Source organism: Rhododendron vialii, chromosome 7a (genome assembly GCF_030253575.1).
Source record: "Rhododendron vialii isolate Sample 1 chromosome 7a, ASM3025357v1".
In the NCBI taxonomy this organism is placed as follows: Eukaryota; Viridiplantae; Streptophyta; class Magnoliopsida; order Ericales; family Ericaceae; genus Rhododendron; species Rhododendron vialii.
In genome coordinates, this window is record NC_080563.1 from 15,522,670 (window position 1) to 15,536,462 (window position 13,793).

General features: G+C 37.3%; 1 protein-coding gene across 7 annotated transcripts; it reads left to right on the forward strand.

The window, feature by feature from the left end:
• Window positions 1-1,785: 1,785 nt before the first annotated feature.
• On the forward strand, window positions 1,786-12,600 carry LOC131333676 (protein REBELOTE). 7 transcript variants are annotated; one of them, XM_058368331.1, is made up of 14 exons: window positions 1,786-1,994; window positions 2,226-2,352; window positions 3,736-3,846; window positions 4,586-4,646; window positions 5,558-5,666; window positions 5,767-5,818; window positions 5,936-6,030; window positions 7,203-7,271; window positions 7,532-8,062; window positions 8,460-8,762; window positions 8,865-9,188; window positions 9,305-9,511; window positions 9,927-10,016; window positions 10,943-12,171. In XM_058368331.1, the coding sequence occupies exons 3-14, from the start codon at window positions 3,738-3,740 to the stop codon at window positions 11,186-11,188; spliced, it is 2,196 nt and encodes a 731-aa protein (XP_058224314.1). In that variant the 5' UTR covers window positions 1,786-1,994; window positions 2,226-2,352; window positions 3,736-3,737; the 3' UTR covers window positions 11,189-12,171. The 7 variants fall into 7 exon arrangements, with proteins under 7 accessions (XP_058224314.1, XP_058224311.1, XP_058224312.1 ...); XM_058368328.1 differs by having other exon boundaries at window positions 2,226-2,329; XM_058368329.1 differs by lacking the exon at window positions 2,226-2,352 and adding an exon at window positions 3,554-3,610.
• The last annotated feature ends 1,193 nt before the right edge of the window (window positions 12,601-13,793 follow it).

A 13,793-nucleotide genomic window follows, 5' to 3' on the forward strand; every position in this document is an offset into this window, starting at 1 on the left:
ACGATCGATACCATTCAATGCGTTCATTTTGTTGTGCTTAGTGTGTTAATCTTGGGATCCAATTTTTTTGTGCATCAGATTTTGAAAACTCTTTCATCGGCGTGTTGATTCATTGTTTGATTGAATTTTTTTTTACGTCCGATCAAGTATGTAGCGATAAGTATTTTACTTGATTATTAGCATGAATCATCTAATCCCTCCCACATAAAAGTTAGATGGTTCCGATTTTTAAAAAATAGCTTAGGCGGCCCTCAAGTGGTGCATCAGAGTACTTTAATGCTTTTGGAAGCACCGAATGTATTCCGATCACATGATTTTCCGACATCCAATTATCACCTATTTAGGTGAGAATGGTAAATTTGATAAGACGTTAAATCGTAACGGTTTAGATCGAACATTTGAAAAAATGAGTATATAGCTACCTTTCAAATTTATACACCAAACTTACTTGGTTCTAAACCAAGGTATTTTGCTATAGTCTAATGTACGCTAGCCACACAACTGCGACACAATTATGACGATCCATACCATTCATTTTGTTTTTTTGGTGTTTTAATCACTTTGGCAAATTTTTGGATTTGTTGGGTTTTGGAAGTCCCTTCATTGGGACGTAGATTCATTAATAGGAAATTTTTTGTTATGTGCGATCAAGTATATAACGATAATCAATTTACTTCATTTTTTTCACAAATGATATAAATCACTACCACATAAAAAAGGTAGATGGTTTCGATATTCAAAAAACAGCTCGAGCGGCCGTCAAATGATGCATTATAAGACTTTACGAGAAATTTTCATTATTGAGTACATATGGATTATAGTGCGACTAATGCACATGATCACGCACTAGTATGAATACAAGGGCAAATTTTTGTAATCGTCCCTCTAGTTTTACGGTTGTCTCAATTACGTCCCTCTAGTTTCAATTGCTACTAAATAAACCCTGTAGTTTGTTTTATGTTTCAAATTGGTAAAATCGTTAACACCATTAATGAAACTAAAGGAAAAATATGATTAAAAAAATTAAGTGCTCCAATTTTCAATCCGGTTGAACCAGTGCGAAGATCTTATTTTTTTTTATCATTTTATCATAGATGGTCGTAATGTATTTTTGACGCTAAGACCTTTCAACGAGCACCAGATGACTCCTTATTTAGTTTCAAGACTCTTTTAGGGTGCTCATTGAAAGGCCTTAGAATCAAAAATTCATTATGACAATTTAAGATAAAATGATCAAAAAAATAAGATTTTTGCATCGGTTCAAACGGATTGAAAATTGGAACAATTATTTTTTACACCGTTTATATATTAAAAAATATAGTTAAAAAATTAAGTGTTCCAGTTTTTAATCTGTTTGAACCGGTGCAAAAATCTTATGTTTTTGATCATTTTATCTTAAATGGTCATAATGAATTTTTTGCTCTAAAACTTTTCAATGAGCACTTTAAGAGAGTCCTGAAACTAAATAAGGGGTCTTCGGATATTCGTTGAAAGGTCTTAGAGCCAAAAATTCATTACGACCATCTAAGATAAAATGATAAAAAAATAAGATTTCGCATCGGTTCAACCAGATTGAAAATTGAAGCACTTAATTTTTCAATCATATTTTTCCGTTAGTTTCATTAACGGTGTTAACGATTTTACCAATTTAAAACATAAAACAAACTACAGGATTTATTTGGTAGCAATTGAAACTAGAAGGATGAAATTAACATAACCGTAAAACTAGAAGGACGAATACAAAAATTAACCCTAAATACGATGAGATGAAGCCCTAGCAGCCTAGCTGCCCACTCTCTGTCTCTCTCTCACTTTCAAGTCGTCTCTGTCTCTCACTCTGCACATGATCTGTTTTCGATTTTTGATCCACTTCAAAAACCCTCGGCTCAGTCCATTATCAGTGGACGAATTCGGGTGAAACAAACCAAGAGTTCACTTCGGAAACCCTAGGCTCATTGGTATCTCATCACGAATCATCGATCTCATCACTTAAGGTGAGATATCTTTTTCGTTGTTCGATGTCTTCGTACTCTAGCCTTTCGTCATTATCGTTTGACAGTATCGCAACCTCGAAACATTCTCACGATCTCAGATTTTCATGCTTAGAAATAGTTATCAATTTCTTTTTTCTTATAGATGCATATGTATCGATTTTCATGCTTCAATGTAGTTTCGCGCTTACTTTATTCCGTTTGGTGGATTTTAGGAATTTTGTTCTGTGGTAGGGTTCTTTAATCTTTTTACACGAAGCTTGGGAATTTTCGAATTTGAAGTGGCTTATGATTATAGCCTATACGCTATGTCTGGTTGATGTGAAGTGATGGCGAAGGTGTTTTCTTAATGATCGATTCGGTTTGTCTTTCAATTTAGTCCTCGATTATGTATTTTTGTTTGATACCTTGACATGTTGTCAATATTACCCTGCTTTTTGAATCAGCTTCTTACCTATCTCTGATAATGATTCTTGATGAAATTGAAGGATTACTCAATGCAATTTCATCTAAAGCTGAGCAGTATTCAAGTTGGAATTTTTAAGCTTCTTAAATTATCTAACTGTAGGAATTGTTAAATACAAGTAACAAATAGTAAATTGGCTGATGTTCCTCTTTGGTGGAATTAAGGATCCGTCCAAAATGCTTGTCCCATAAATTAGTATTGTGTATCACAAATTGCCTGTGTATCATGTCTCTAATTTTTTCATGTGCGCTGTGTATTCCATATCATTAACTTAGTTGTGCGAGATGATTTGAAACATATAGGACCAGAACTCGAAAAAATTAGAGGTGCTATTCTTTTTATTGTTACTTCCCCAGCTAGGCAACAAGAATTTGAAGGATTTTTAGCTGGTTTCAAAATGTGCAATTTTTAGTTGGTTGGTTCAAAGATTGGAGGTTTTTGGTTCAAAAATGTGCGTGTGTGTGTGTTCCAGCAGGTGTGTGTGTGTGTGTGTGTGTTTGTGTTCCAGCAGGGGTGTGTGTGTGTTCCATGTTATTATGCCACACTCATATACCAAAGAAAAATCCTTTGTATAATTGTATAGAGAAAAAATTGGTCCATCAAAACCAAAGAAAAATCCTTTGTATAGAGAAAAAATTGGATGGTGATGTGCCGGCATAGGCACGGCACGACTTAAAATGGCACGGCACGGCCCGACACGATTAAGTAAATGGGCCGGCACGGCTTGACACGATTGAAAAATGGCACGGTACGACACGATTGGCAAGCGGCACGGCACGGCACGGCACGACACGATTGGCAAACGGCACGGCACAATTTAAGTAAACGGGCCGGCACGGCATGACACGATTGACAAACGGCACGGCACGGCACGGCACGACACGATTTGAGTAAATATTGTAAACGGGCCGGCACGGCATGAAGCACGGAGTTAAACGGGCCGGGCCGGCACGGCACGACACGTTTGATACCTCTACTACGGTATCGTCCAATAGCAGCACTCGAGAAACAAAGTGCTAGGGTTACAAAAAAGACAGTTCAATTCAATCACTTTTTTCTTTTTCCCTCTGTTCCTAATTACACTTTATATTCAAAGGGGCTGTAAACTACTTCTGCTTCCACCTCGCAATCTTTCTCCCTTCATCATCTGGACGTGAGGATATTTTCTCTGAGATTTGTAGCAGAGCACTTCTTCTTTATTTAACTATAACTATAAAAGCACTTCCGTTCCGTATCTAGAGTTGTCTATTTTTATCCTGTGTTTTTTTTTACTCGTAGAAATGGGGAAGCTGGGGAAGAAGGCAAGGAAGTTCGCAAAGAAGAATCTTCAGTCAGTTCTTAAGACCAGACGAAAGACCAAGGCTCTGCTCAAGAGCAGATATTCTTCCAGTAAGTGTGTGTTTCTCTACACTAAAAACTAGTACAAACGATGTAATAGGACTACCTAATTTATACTATACTATGATTTATTTTTATTGCTTCAAAAATATTGGATACCGAAGATACTAGGCATGTTGATTCATAAGACCAATCAAACCAAGTTATTTATCCATCACCGTGAATTTCTATTTACTTTCTTTTTAACATACTCTGTGCTATAGCACATTCAATTACTAATAATGGTAGAAGAATGTATTGATATGCTACTCCTTGTCTTTATTTACGGGCACTGGAATATATGGGAGATGTTCTCACGGGGACAATGTAGTTGTTAAAAATTTAAAATTAAGAGTCTTTTCTCTCCTAGCTTATTTAGTAGGGAGACAAGGAATTGCAACCCGGCCCTTCATCAATTCCTTGAAATGTTAGATATTTTTTGGTGTTTAGAGGGGTGTATAGATTTTTTAAATGATTGGGCTCTTTTTGGTGCAGTCGGACTGTTGGCCTTTTGGTTTCTCGGGGTTTCTTCTGTACATGGGTGGCATCCCTTGAGGCCATTTCAAGAAATTTATTACTTATAAAAAAACTTTTTGTCTAAAGTTTACCTCAGTGCATTTGGTTATTTTCTGGCTTGAGTGGATGATTTGAGCTTGACAATTGTTCTATTGGAATTTTTTTTCTTTTTCGATATGATGCTATGATTGACTCCAAACTTTGTGAGCTAGTATGTTCTATTAATTTGATGCAGAAGGTAAGAAGGATATTGTTCAAGACCAGGTGAGGAGTACAGCAGTCCTCCCAAAACAAAGGTAAGAAGGTGAAATCAATGCTTGGTGATATCATAAACCATTTGAAGCCTTTGGTTTCTGTTTTGGCTTTCACATGTTCCCTTTCCCTTCCTTTTCTATGTACGCTGATCCATCCTCTTGAGTTCTTTCTGGAGTTCACTATATCTGCATATATATATGCCTTTCACTTATCAGCGATAATAACTGTTGGTCCTCCACTGTTTTCTGTGTATATTCTCATGGATTTTTTAGGAAAGCGAAGAATTGGCTGAACTAAATGGAACTTTTGTTTCAAACTTTTCCTGAGCCTGTTTTAATTGTTCACATCTTAGGGGGATGCAATTGTGGTGGAATATGCAATTATTTGCCTTTAAATAAGCTATATATACACATTATGGTGTGATTATGTGCATTTAAGTATTTATGTTACTCTGTTGAAATGCTTATGGACCCATGCTTTGAGTTTATTACTCCTATGTTAGAGCTTAGGAGTTGGATCCCTTCAACTTGTTATTGCTGGATTTATTTTCTTTTAGCTGGGAGTCTCTGAGTTGGTATCCAATTGCAGCCTTTGCAATCCTGTGCTGCACTGCATCAAGGTTGAGAAAAGTGGAATCTATGAGGGTTGTTTGGGACTTTCGAGTATGGATTGAGGATCGTGGGATCTGATTTAATTGTAACAAAAAAGCAAGTTCCCTTTATTTGCTTGATCAATACCTCGAAATACGCGTAGAATGAGCTTATGGTTTCACAGACCCTTATACCTTTAGCACCGTTTCCCCATTCTTTCAACAGACTTTTCTATTGGCATCAGTGTTTCTGCTCACTATGTTTACAAATGACATGCTATCTACACCTGTTAGGGATGGTATTTATGATTATGCATGATATGGTCTTAAATTAGTTTTGAGGAAAATAGTCATCCTTCACAGGGACCCTGAAGGTGAAGAGTTTGAAGATATATCTCTTGATGATATATTCGCTGAAGACGACAGTGATGTTGCCGAAGATGCTTCAGACAGTGACGGATTTCTTTCAGAGGTTTTGAACTATATATTACGAAGGAAACATTTTTCATTTCATCTTGCATCTGTTTTCTCTATTTGGCTTTTCTGCAATGCTTATGTGTTTTAGCTATCAGGACTCAGATGGTGCACATAGTACCCCAAGTCAAATTGAGATTAAGATAGAAGGTGATATCATCTTTGTCAGTCTTTCAACCCTTTCTGATTAAGCCTACCTTTGCCTCCCTGTCTTCTCCTGTGAGCTGCTGACCATTTTCTATCTGAATTTAATCAATACCTATGCAGACAACAATAATCTGATGGGCCTATCAGAGCACAACGCTAAAATCAACGAGGGACTTGCTATGCAGAAGAAAAAATTGAACAGGTTGAAGAAGAAGGTAAATCTCTTTGCGTCACCATAGCTAATGTTGAAGGCATGATATTTATGTTGGATGTTTTGTACTCGTATTTTTTCCCTAGAGCATTGTGAAGAGTGTTGCTTTTTAGTTCTTACTAGAAACTACATTTGGTAAATTAAAAATAGTAGTGCTAAAAAGGGCACTCAATCGGGTGGTTTATGGTTTTGGACATGTGTCAATACCATGTGTTTATTAACCAACACATGCAAGCATGATTATTGTGCAAAAAGACTGGCGTATCCTTGTTGTGCAGTATTTCAGTCCACTACCTCATAAGTTATTGGGCTCTTTGTCCAAATTAATGATAACCATCTAGCAATTTAGCTTGAGGAAGACTTTGTTGGTATTGTTAAGGGCCCTTCAACCCATAGCTTGTGTTAGACAGGGTTAACTTCATAAGTGGTCAGTATCTTTCAAGCTTTCAATTCTCTGTGTGTTAGTACATACTTTATAGAGTGACATATTTTTGAAGACATGTACTACAAAAGCTAGCTATATTCTGCATTTGTTTATTTTAGGAAGAACTAGACTTGGGGGATTAAGTAGAGGAGGTTGAAGACAAAATTGTCAACATGGTGTTTCGAAAAAGTTAAGGAAATCAGAAGAACAGGGAACTAAAGTAACAGCTGATAGCATGCAATTTCCTACTGTCTCCCTATCATTGGGACTTCCCCTTTCTTGTTATATGTCATGCTTTGTAAGTTAGATACCCATCGGTTGTGCATGCATTGCACCCCCTTTGGCATATTTCTACTGCCATATGTTTCCTTCAACGAATGAAGAAAAAAAGGGGTTTGATATGCATGGCTTAAAGGTCTCCTGCTAACTTACATCTGTTGTGCATGACATCAAATTTGCATCTGGCTGCAATCTCAAATGGAACTGCCCAAAATTTTTTTGCATCAGGTGTCCGTCTTAAGTCTCTTGTATGTCAGGGACCATGTTATTTGACTTAGGGATATATAAGTTGATGGAAAAAAGTGTGTTAGACATTTCAATTACTTTTCTGCTTACTTTGAGTTGGGTATCCATTCTGTCTTCTTTCTGTTTCATGTTTTCCATTCAAAAATTTTCTTGCTATCTTCTTACAAATAATAGCCGTCTGTCTTGGACTCTTCATTTATCAAAGCAATTGTGGTTGGAAATGTCAGGACCCAGAGTTCACTGAGTTCTTGACAAGCCAGGAGAAGGTCCTTGAGGTGTTCCGAGATGAAGATGTGGTAAGCTATCTAATGAATCTGCATTTCTGAAGCGACAGTGGGAAAATTGTACTTGATTTCGTAGTCTTCTAATTTGATGAAATCACAGCAGCTTCAGTTCAGTAGCATATGCTTATTTTCAGTAATAAGATTCTACTGTGTGATGTGGGTGTACCATAATTTTTTTTGAGTAAACACGTGTCTCGTCCTTAACCTTATTGCTATATCTTAGCTTGTTTTTTAGTGCTATGTGATGATTCAATATGCTTGCTCTGTGATAGGATTCTGATGAAGATGGAACAAGTGATCACACTACGCAGCTAGTGGATGGAGAGAGTCCTGTTTTGAATAAGCAGAAAATTTTCACAAGTTCCGTCATTAATTCTTTGTGTCAACGAGTTAAAGAGGAGCAGAATGAGTCTGCCCTTATTAGCCTTTCAAATGTGTATCGTGCTGCATGCCATCATGGAACTGAGTCAATTGATGTCCCTGAGACTGCATCATGCCAAAGATATCAGAATGGAGACACTTTCGGCCACATATTGATGTTCATGCTACGTGAGGCTGATAATATATTTCGGGGCCTGTTGAAAATACCCTCTTCAAGTAACAAGAAAGAAATCCTTTTGGAGTTGAAAGATACTCCTAGGTGGAAAAGGCTTAGGCCACTCATCAAGTCTTACCTGAGGAGCACATTATTTCTGTTGAATCAGCTCACAGACTCTGAGATACTGGCTTTCTCCTTAAGCCGATTGAAAGCTTCTATGATATTTTTTTCTGCTTTTCCATCGTTATTGAACAGGTTGATCAAGGTACTTTACTAGTGAATTCTGGATACTAGACAGATTCAAGTGGTAATATATTATTTGTTGGTACTTGGTAGCACTATTGGATTTATTAAGGCCTTCCTTGATTCTATGTAAGTTAGCTTTTTCAATGGAACTCGCATTGACCAAAATGAAACAAAAATAAATAAATGTTGCATACAGAAGAAATGTCGCATAAATGAAGCATTGACTAGAAATTATTACTTCGTCCTAATCGAGAGATCGAGAGGGAGCATATAGAAGGAAAGGAATGTGCTTGTTAGTTTAAATTGTGGCATTCTGAAACCCCAAGAAGTTTGTTACTGAGAGGTGCATAGTGCTTTCTAGTAGTATTTTCAAATCATGTCATCTTCTGGTCTGAAAATGGCATTATTCTGTGCAGGTTGCAGTTCAATTCTGGGTTTCTGGTGAAGAGGTTCTATCATCATGTTCCTTCCTTGTAATACGGAATGTGGCTGTTGTATTTGGCTCCGAATGCTTTGACATTTGCTTAATAAGGACATATAAAGCCTATATTGCTCACAGCAAAGTTGTTGACCTAGTCAATAAAAAACATATGCAGCTCTTGGGCAGCTCATTTGTTGAGCTATGCTCCTTTGATGTGCATAAATCATGTAATAAGGCTCTTCTGTCTATTCAGCAACTTGCCAAGATATTGAAGCAGGGTCTACGAACAAAGAAGAAGGTATGCAACAATCATGGTTTGTCTTGCTTTGTGTTTTTCATTAGATCTGGACATTAACATGCTCTCCTTTTCTCATTCTCGATTTTTAACTTTGACGGACAGGAAGCACTCAAGAAAATATGCAGTTGGCAGTACGCAAACTGCATTGATCTCTGGGTTTTGTTTATAGCAGCGAATATACGTGATTATGATCTTCAGCATATGCTTTATATGATGATTCAGCTCATAAATGGAGTAGCTTGCCTTTTTCCAGGACCAAGATATTTCCCTTTGAGATTAAAGTACATTCAATGGCTAAATCATCTTTCTAGTTCGAGTGGGATCTTCATTCCTGTTGCATCATTAGTGTTAGATGTGTTGGAATATAAAAGTGGTAAGGAGGGTGGTAAACCTGGAAAGGTCTGCGACTTTTCCTCTGTTTTGAAGGTAATTTTTTTTTTACCTACTCGCTCGTCTTCTCTTCATTTTAAGAACTAGTCCCTCCTACTTAATAGTCATCTTGATTTTAACCTTAATTAATTTGAAATTGATGTCTGATGCAGTTGCCAAAACATTTGTTAAAATCACGAAACTTTCAGGAGGAATGTGTTTTCTCTGCTGTCGAACTACTCTCTGTGCACTTTTTTCAGTGGACCTGCCACATCTCCTTCCCTGAACTAGCAACTACTTCACTTATCCGCCTAAGAAAGTTTCATGAAATAGCAACCACTGAAAGTTTGAGGCGCGTGGTGAAGCGTCTGATTGATCAGGCATGTGCCCTTGAAAATTGTTTAGTTAGTTGGTATGCTTATTTATATTTCTGTACTTGGGGGATGAAAAAGAACACTAATTATCTCTCACTAATTAAGTCTCTAGTTGGGTGGGGCCAGTCAGAGTTTTAAAAGTTTATCCTCTTTCTGGTCTGCTAATTTCAATTGCCTAAAAATTTTGTGTTCGAGGGCTTGGGATTTTTTCAATTGATCTACTTATCCGGATGCTTTGTGGGTTGTGGCAGAAAGGCTTCATTCTTGTTACTGCCTGATCTTTACCGGATATAGGGCCATAATTGGTGAACAAAAGAGGATTTCACATCAGCACCTTTCGTTGAATTTTGTTAGTGGGTGGTGGATAACTTCACGTTATTATTGTCTTTGCCTTTCATGAAATGATTTTCTGGTGCTGCAGATGGAGCAGAATGTTGAGTTTATCCAGAAGAAAAGAGATGAGGTAGCCTTCTCACCGAAAGATCATCAATCTGTCGAATCATTTCTTCAGGTCTGCACTATTATTTTTACAGCCAATGAATTCTTCTTTGGATTGATTTTATATATATATATATATATACACACACACACATACAGTCAGTCTCAAATGAGGGAGTCCTTATTTTAGTTAAAATGCGGACTTCCTCATTTCTCCCATTTTCCAATCGAATTTCGATGATCCGAGCCGCTCAATGTGTTAAGAACGTGATTTTAAGGGTACCCGCGAGAAATCGACAAAAAAAATGACCGGGAAGGGCTTCATCCGAGCAGTTTTTGTTTGAACCGTTTGATAAAAAACAAACAAAAACTGCTCGGATGAAGCCCTTCCCGGTCATTTTTTTTGCTGATTTCTCGCGGGTACCCTTAAAATCATGTTCTGAACACATTGAGCGGCTCGGATCATCGAAATTCAATTGGGAAAGGGAGGTCTGTATTTTATTAAAATGAGGTGGTCCTTACGGGAGACGGACTGTATATATATATATATATATATATATATATATAGGAATTTTCAAGTGAGAGATCCCTCATTTTGTTAAAATGAGGGACTTTCATTTCCCGATCAAATTTTGAAAATCCGAACCGTTCAATGTGTGCAGAACGTAATTTTAAGGGTCCCCGCGAGAAATCAGCAAAAAAAATGACCGGGAAGGGCGTCATCCGAACAGTTTTTTTTGAAGCGTTCAATGAAAACTGCTCGGATGAAGCCCTTCCCGGTCATTTTTTTTTGCTGATTTCTCACGGGGACCCTTAAAATCACGTTCTGATCACTTTGAGCGGCTCGGATCATCGAAATTCAATCGGGAAGGAGAGTCCCGCATTTTAATAAAATGAGGGATCCCTCACCGGATATATATGTATATATATATATTTAATAGACTTCTTTGAATTGATGAATGTAGCTTTATCTGAGTTCATTGAATTGTTGTTGCACAGCTTGAAAAGGGCACTCTGAATGCTCCATTTACTCAGTATTACAAAAGTGTCATGCAAAAGGCCTTCTCGAGGAATATGACCACTAATGGAGTTAACAGGTGCAGTTCATTTAGTCTAATCTCCTCCCCGCGGTTATCTGGGATTTTATTCCATCTTTTGCTAGCTTTTAATGTATGGCACGATAACAGTCCTGATGGCTTACCACACTCTGTTTGTCCCAAAACATTGATGCTGACCAAGAAATGAACTATGGACCGATCTTTGGCATGACTGAATTATTGTAAGGCTTTGTGTCGCAGGTGGAACTTCTTTTGTTATATTTTATAGTTCTTTTTTACCACTAGTCAATTACTTTTCTGAGCCTGTTAATGCTTGTTTTTGTGCACGACAAAATCTGGCCGATTTTTGCCATACAGCGTCAAAATCTATGCCAGTAAATTGAGTATAAAACGTGTATCTGGATGATAGTTTTACATTCAACAGGCACTTGGGTTGGTTAATTTGGCTAATGTACCGTGAGCGTGCGTTATTTCCAGACACTGAATGTGGAAGGCTCATCACTTTCACCACACTTCCTAAAATGTGGAAGAGTAGGAGTCATGGAGGCACACACTTTAGTGTAAGGACTTGCTTTAAATCAGGAGGCAGCTCTCACTTACAGAATAGGGCAAAGAAAGTTGAATCAAGTGTAACGTCATGTGTCTTGAACACGACTCGCTGTGTACCATACCTTTTTATTCTCCCACATATTCTTTTGATTCCATCCAAATTTAAGTCTTCATTTGGTCAAATTTTTGATAGCTTCATCTGAAAATGAGGTGATTGGTCTTCTGGAATGCGCTTTTAGAACAAAAAGCTGTCTAATTCATATTGTGGGAAGTTGCCAAAGTAAAGCTTCTTTGCCGCGAATTTACTTTTTGTGTGCCATAAGTTGTTGCATTCTTGGCGACATGGAAATCTTGTTGAGTTCCATTTTAGGTAAACCCTTTGCGTGAATTTTTTAGCAGACTTGGGTTGTCTGTAGTTTTCTTTCCTGAATCGAACAACCTTAGGTTAAAACTAATATTTTCTTTCTTGGCACTTTTACGTGGTTCATGTGTTTTTTTTTCTTCCAATAACTGTACTTCATTCATTTTGGGATTATTTCTGCAGTTCCCTGGAGCATAAGAAAACAAAGACGAAGATGAGAGTTACTAGTATCCTCAAGTGACGGGGTAAATGGCGTCAATGGTGAAAGAGATTCAGAGAGAAGTTCTTACTCTGTTGATGGTGGAAGAAAGGGTTCATGGGGAAGAGAAGAGGACAAAAATGGATCTTGCTGTCGGGCTCCTCTGATCCTTTGCATTATTTGAAAATTGTGGATGTATTCGGGACCCCTCATTTACATTTTTTAAAATATATTTATTATGAAAAAAGAGTCGCTTATTTAGATGGTGTAGGATTGTTGGAAATCAGTTCTCCAGTGGCGTATTTATGAAATTGAGCTGCTGCGGCTTTCTTTTTTCTTTTTACACTAGAGCTATGGCCAAATATGTCAATCAAAAATCAATACTTTGGAAGTTTGTTTGTATTGGTCATAATAATGAAAACTCCTAGGTAGCCAATTTTGTTTTTTAAAGCTTCAACAAGGTTGGCCATAATAATATTTCTTCTTTTTTATTGTATTGTTTCTTTTTTTCTCGATTTGAATCTTACCCTAGGCATTAGATATTTGGGCTTTTCATACCATAATGAGAATTTATGGGCCGGTCCTATGCGCGTATAGCATAGCCCAGCAAAGCCCTGTCCGTGTAGCCCATAGCCCACCAAGTCCTGCCCTAACTTTTTCTTCCACAAATAACCTTTTGAACACACGCTAGACTAAAAACCATCGGGAGATAGACCGAGAGAGACGGAAAGCGAGAGAGAAGACGAAAAGAAGATCACACAAGAGAGAAAGAAGGCGATCGCGAGAAAGATCGCGAGAAGACGATCGACAAACGTGATCATTCTAAAAAATGATAGCAGACGTGATCATTCTGAAAAATGAGGCTAAGGCAAACAAGGAGTTCAAATGGGACTAAAAAGTAAGCAATGTTTGTAGGCAAACAAGGAGTTCAAATGGGAGATGCAATGTTTTTGAACATACGATTGAATTTTTGAAACCCTACTTTGAGTTTTTCGATTGAACTTGCTTTTGCCTTTTTTAATTTGTTTTTTAGAGTTTATTTCTGCAAAAATGCATTTGCTTAACCACGTTTGTACTGTGGAGCATTGATCAGTATTGTTGAAACCCTAATTTTTTCAATTGAACTTGCTTTTGCCTTTTTAAAATTGTTTTTAGGGTTTATTGTTGCGAAAAACACAGTTAATTAACTACGTTTGTACTGTCCAGCATTGATTGAACTTGCTTTTGCCTTTTCTAATTTATTTTTTAGGGTTTATTGTTGCAAAAAACGCAGTTAATTAACTACGTTTGTACTGTCCAGCATCTTCACTAGTATGCTTAATATTACCTTCCCTTCCCTAATACTATCCAGCATTGATCAGTATTGTTGTTTGTTGATGACAGATTTATGTATTGTTAGTGCAATGCGTATTGAAGACAAAGTACTATTCCTCATCTTCCTTGATGTTTTTTTCTTTTCGTTGTATATGACTCATTTCTTGGCGTTTAGATGGATTTGAACCAATCGTGGACATGTCACATTATTTTGGAGGGAAGAAAGGTTCTTTTTGTTAGGATGAGATGGAGAATTAGTAATGCTAGAAGGGTGAAGGTAGTGCTTGATTCTGGCTAGCTTGGGTTTTGACCCATGGTGTTCTCGAAGAAGGCGTGAGATGAGGGTCAGTGATCTCTTTGATGCAGGTT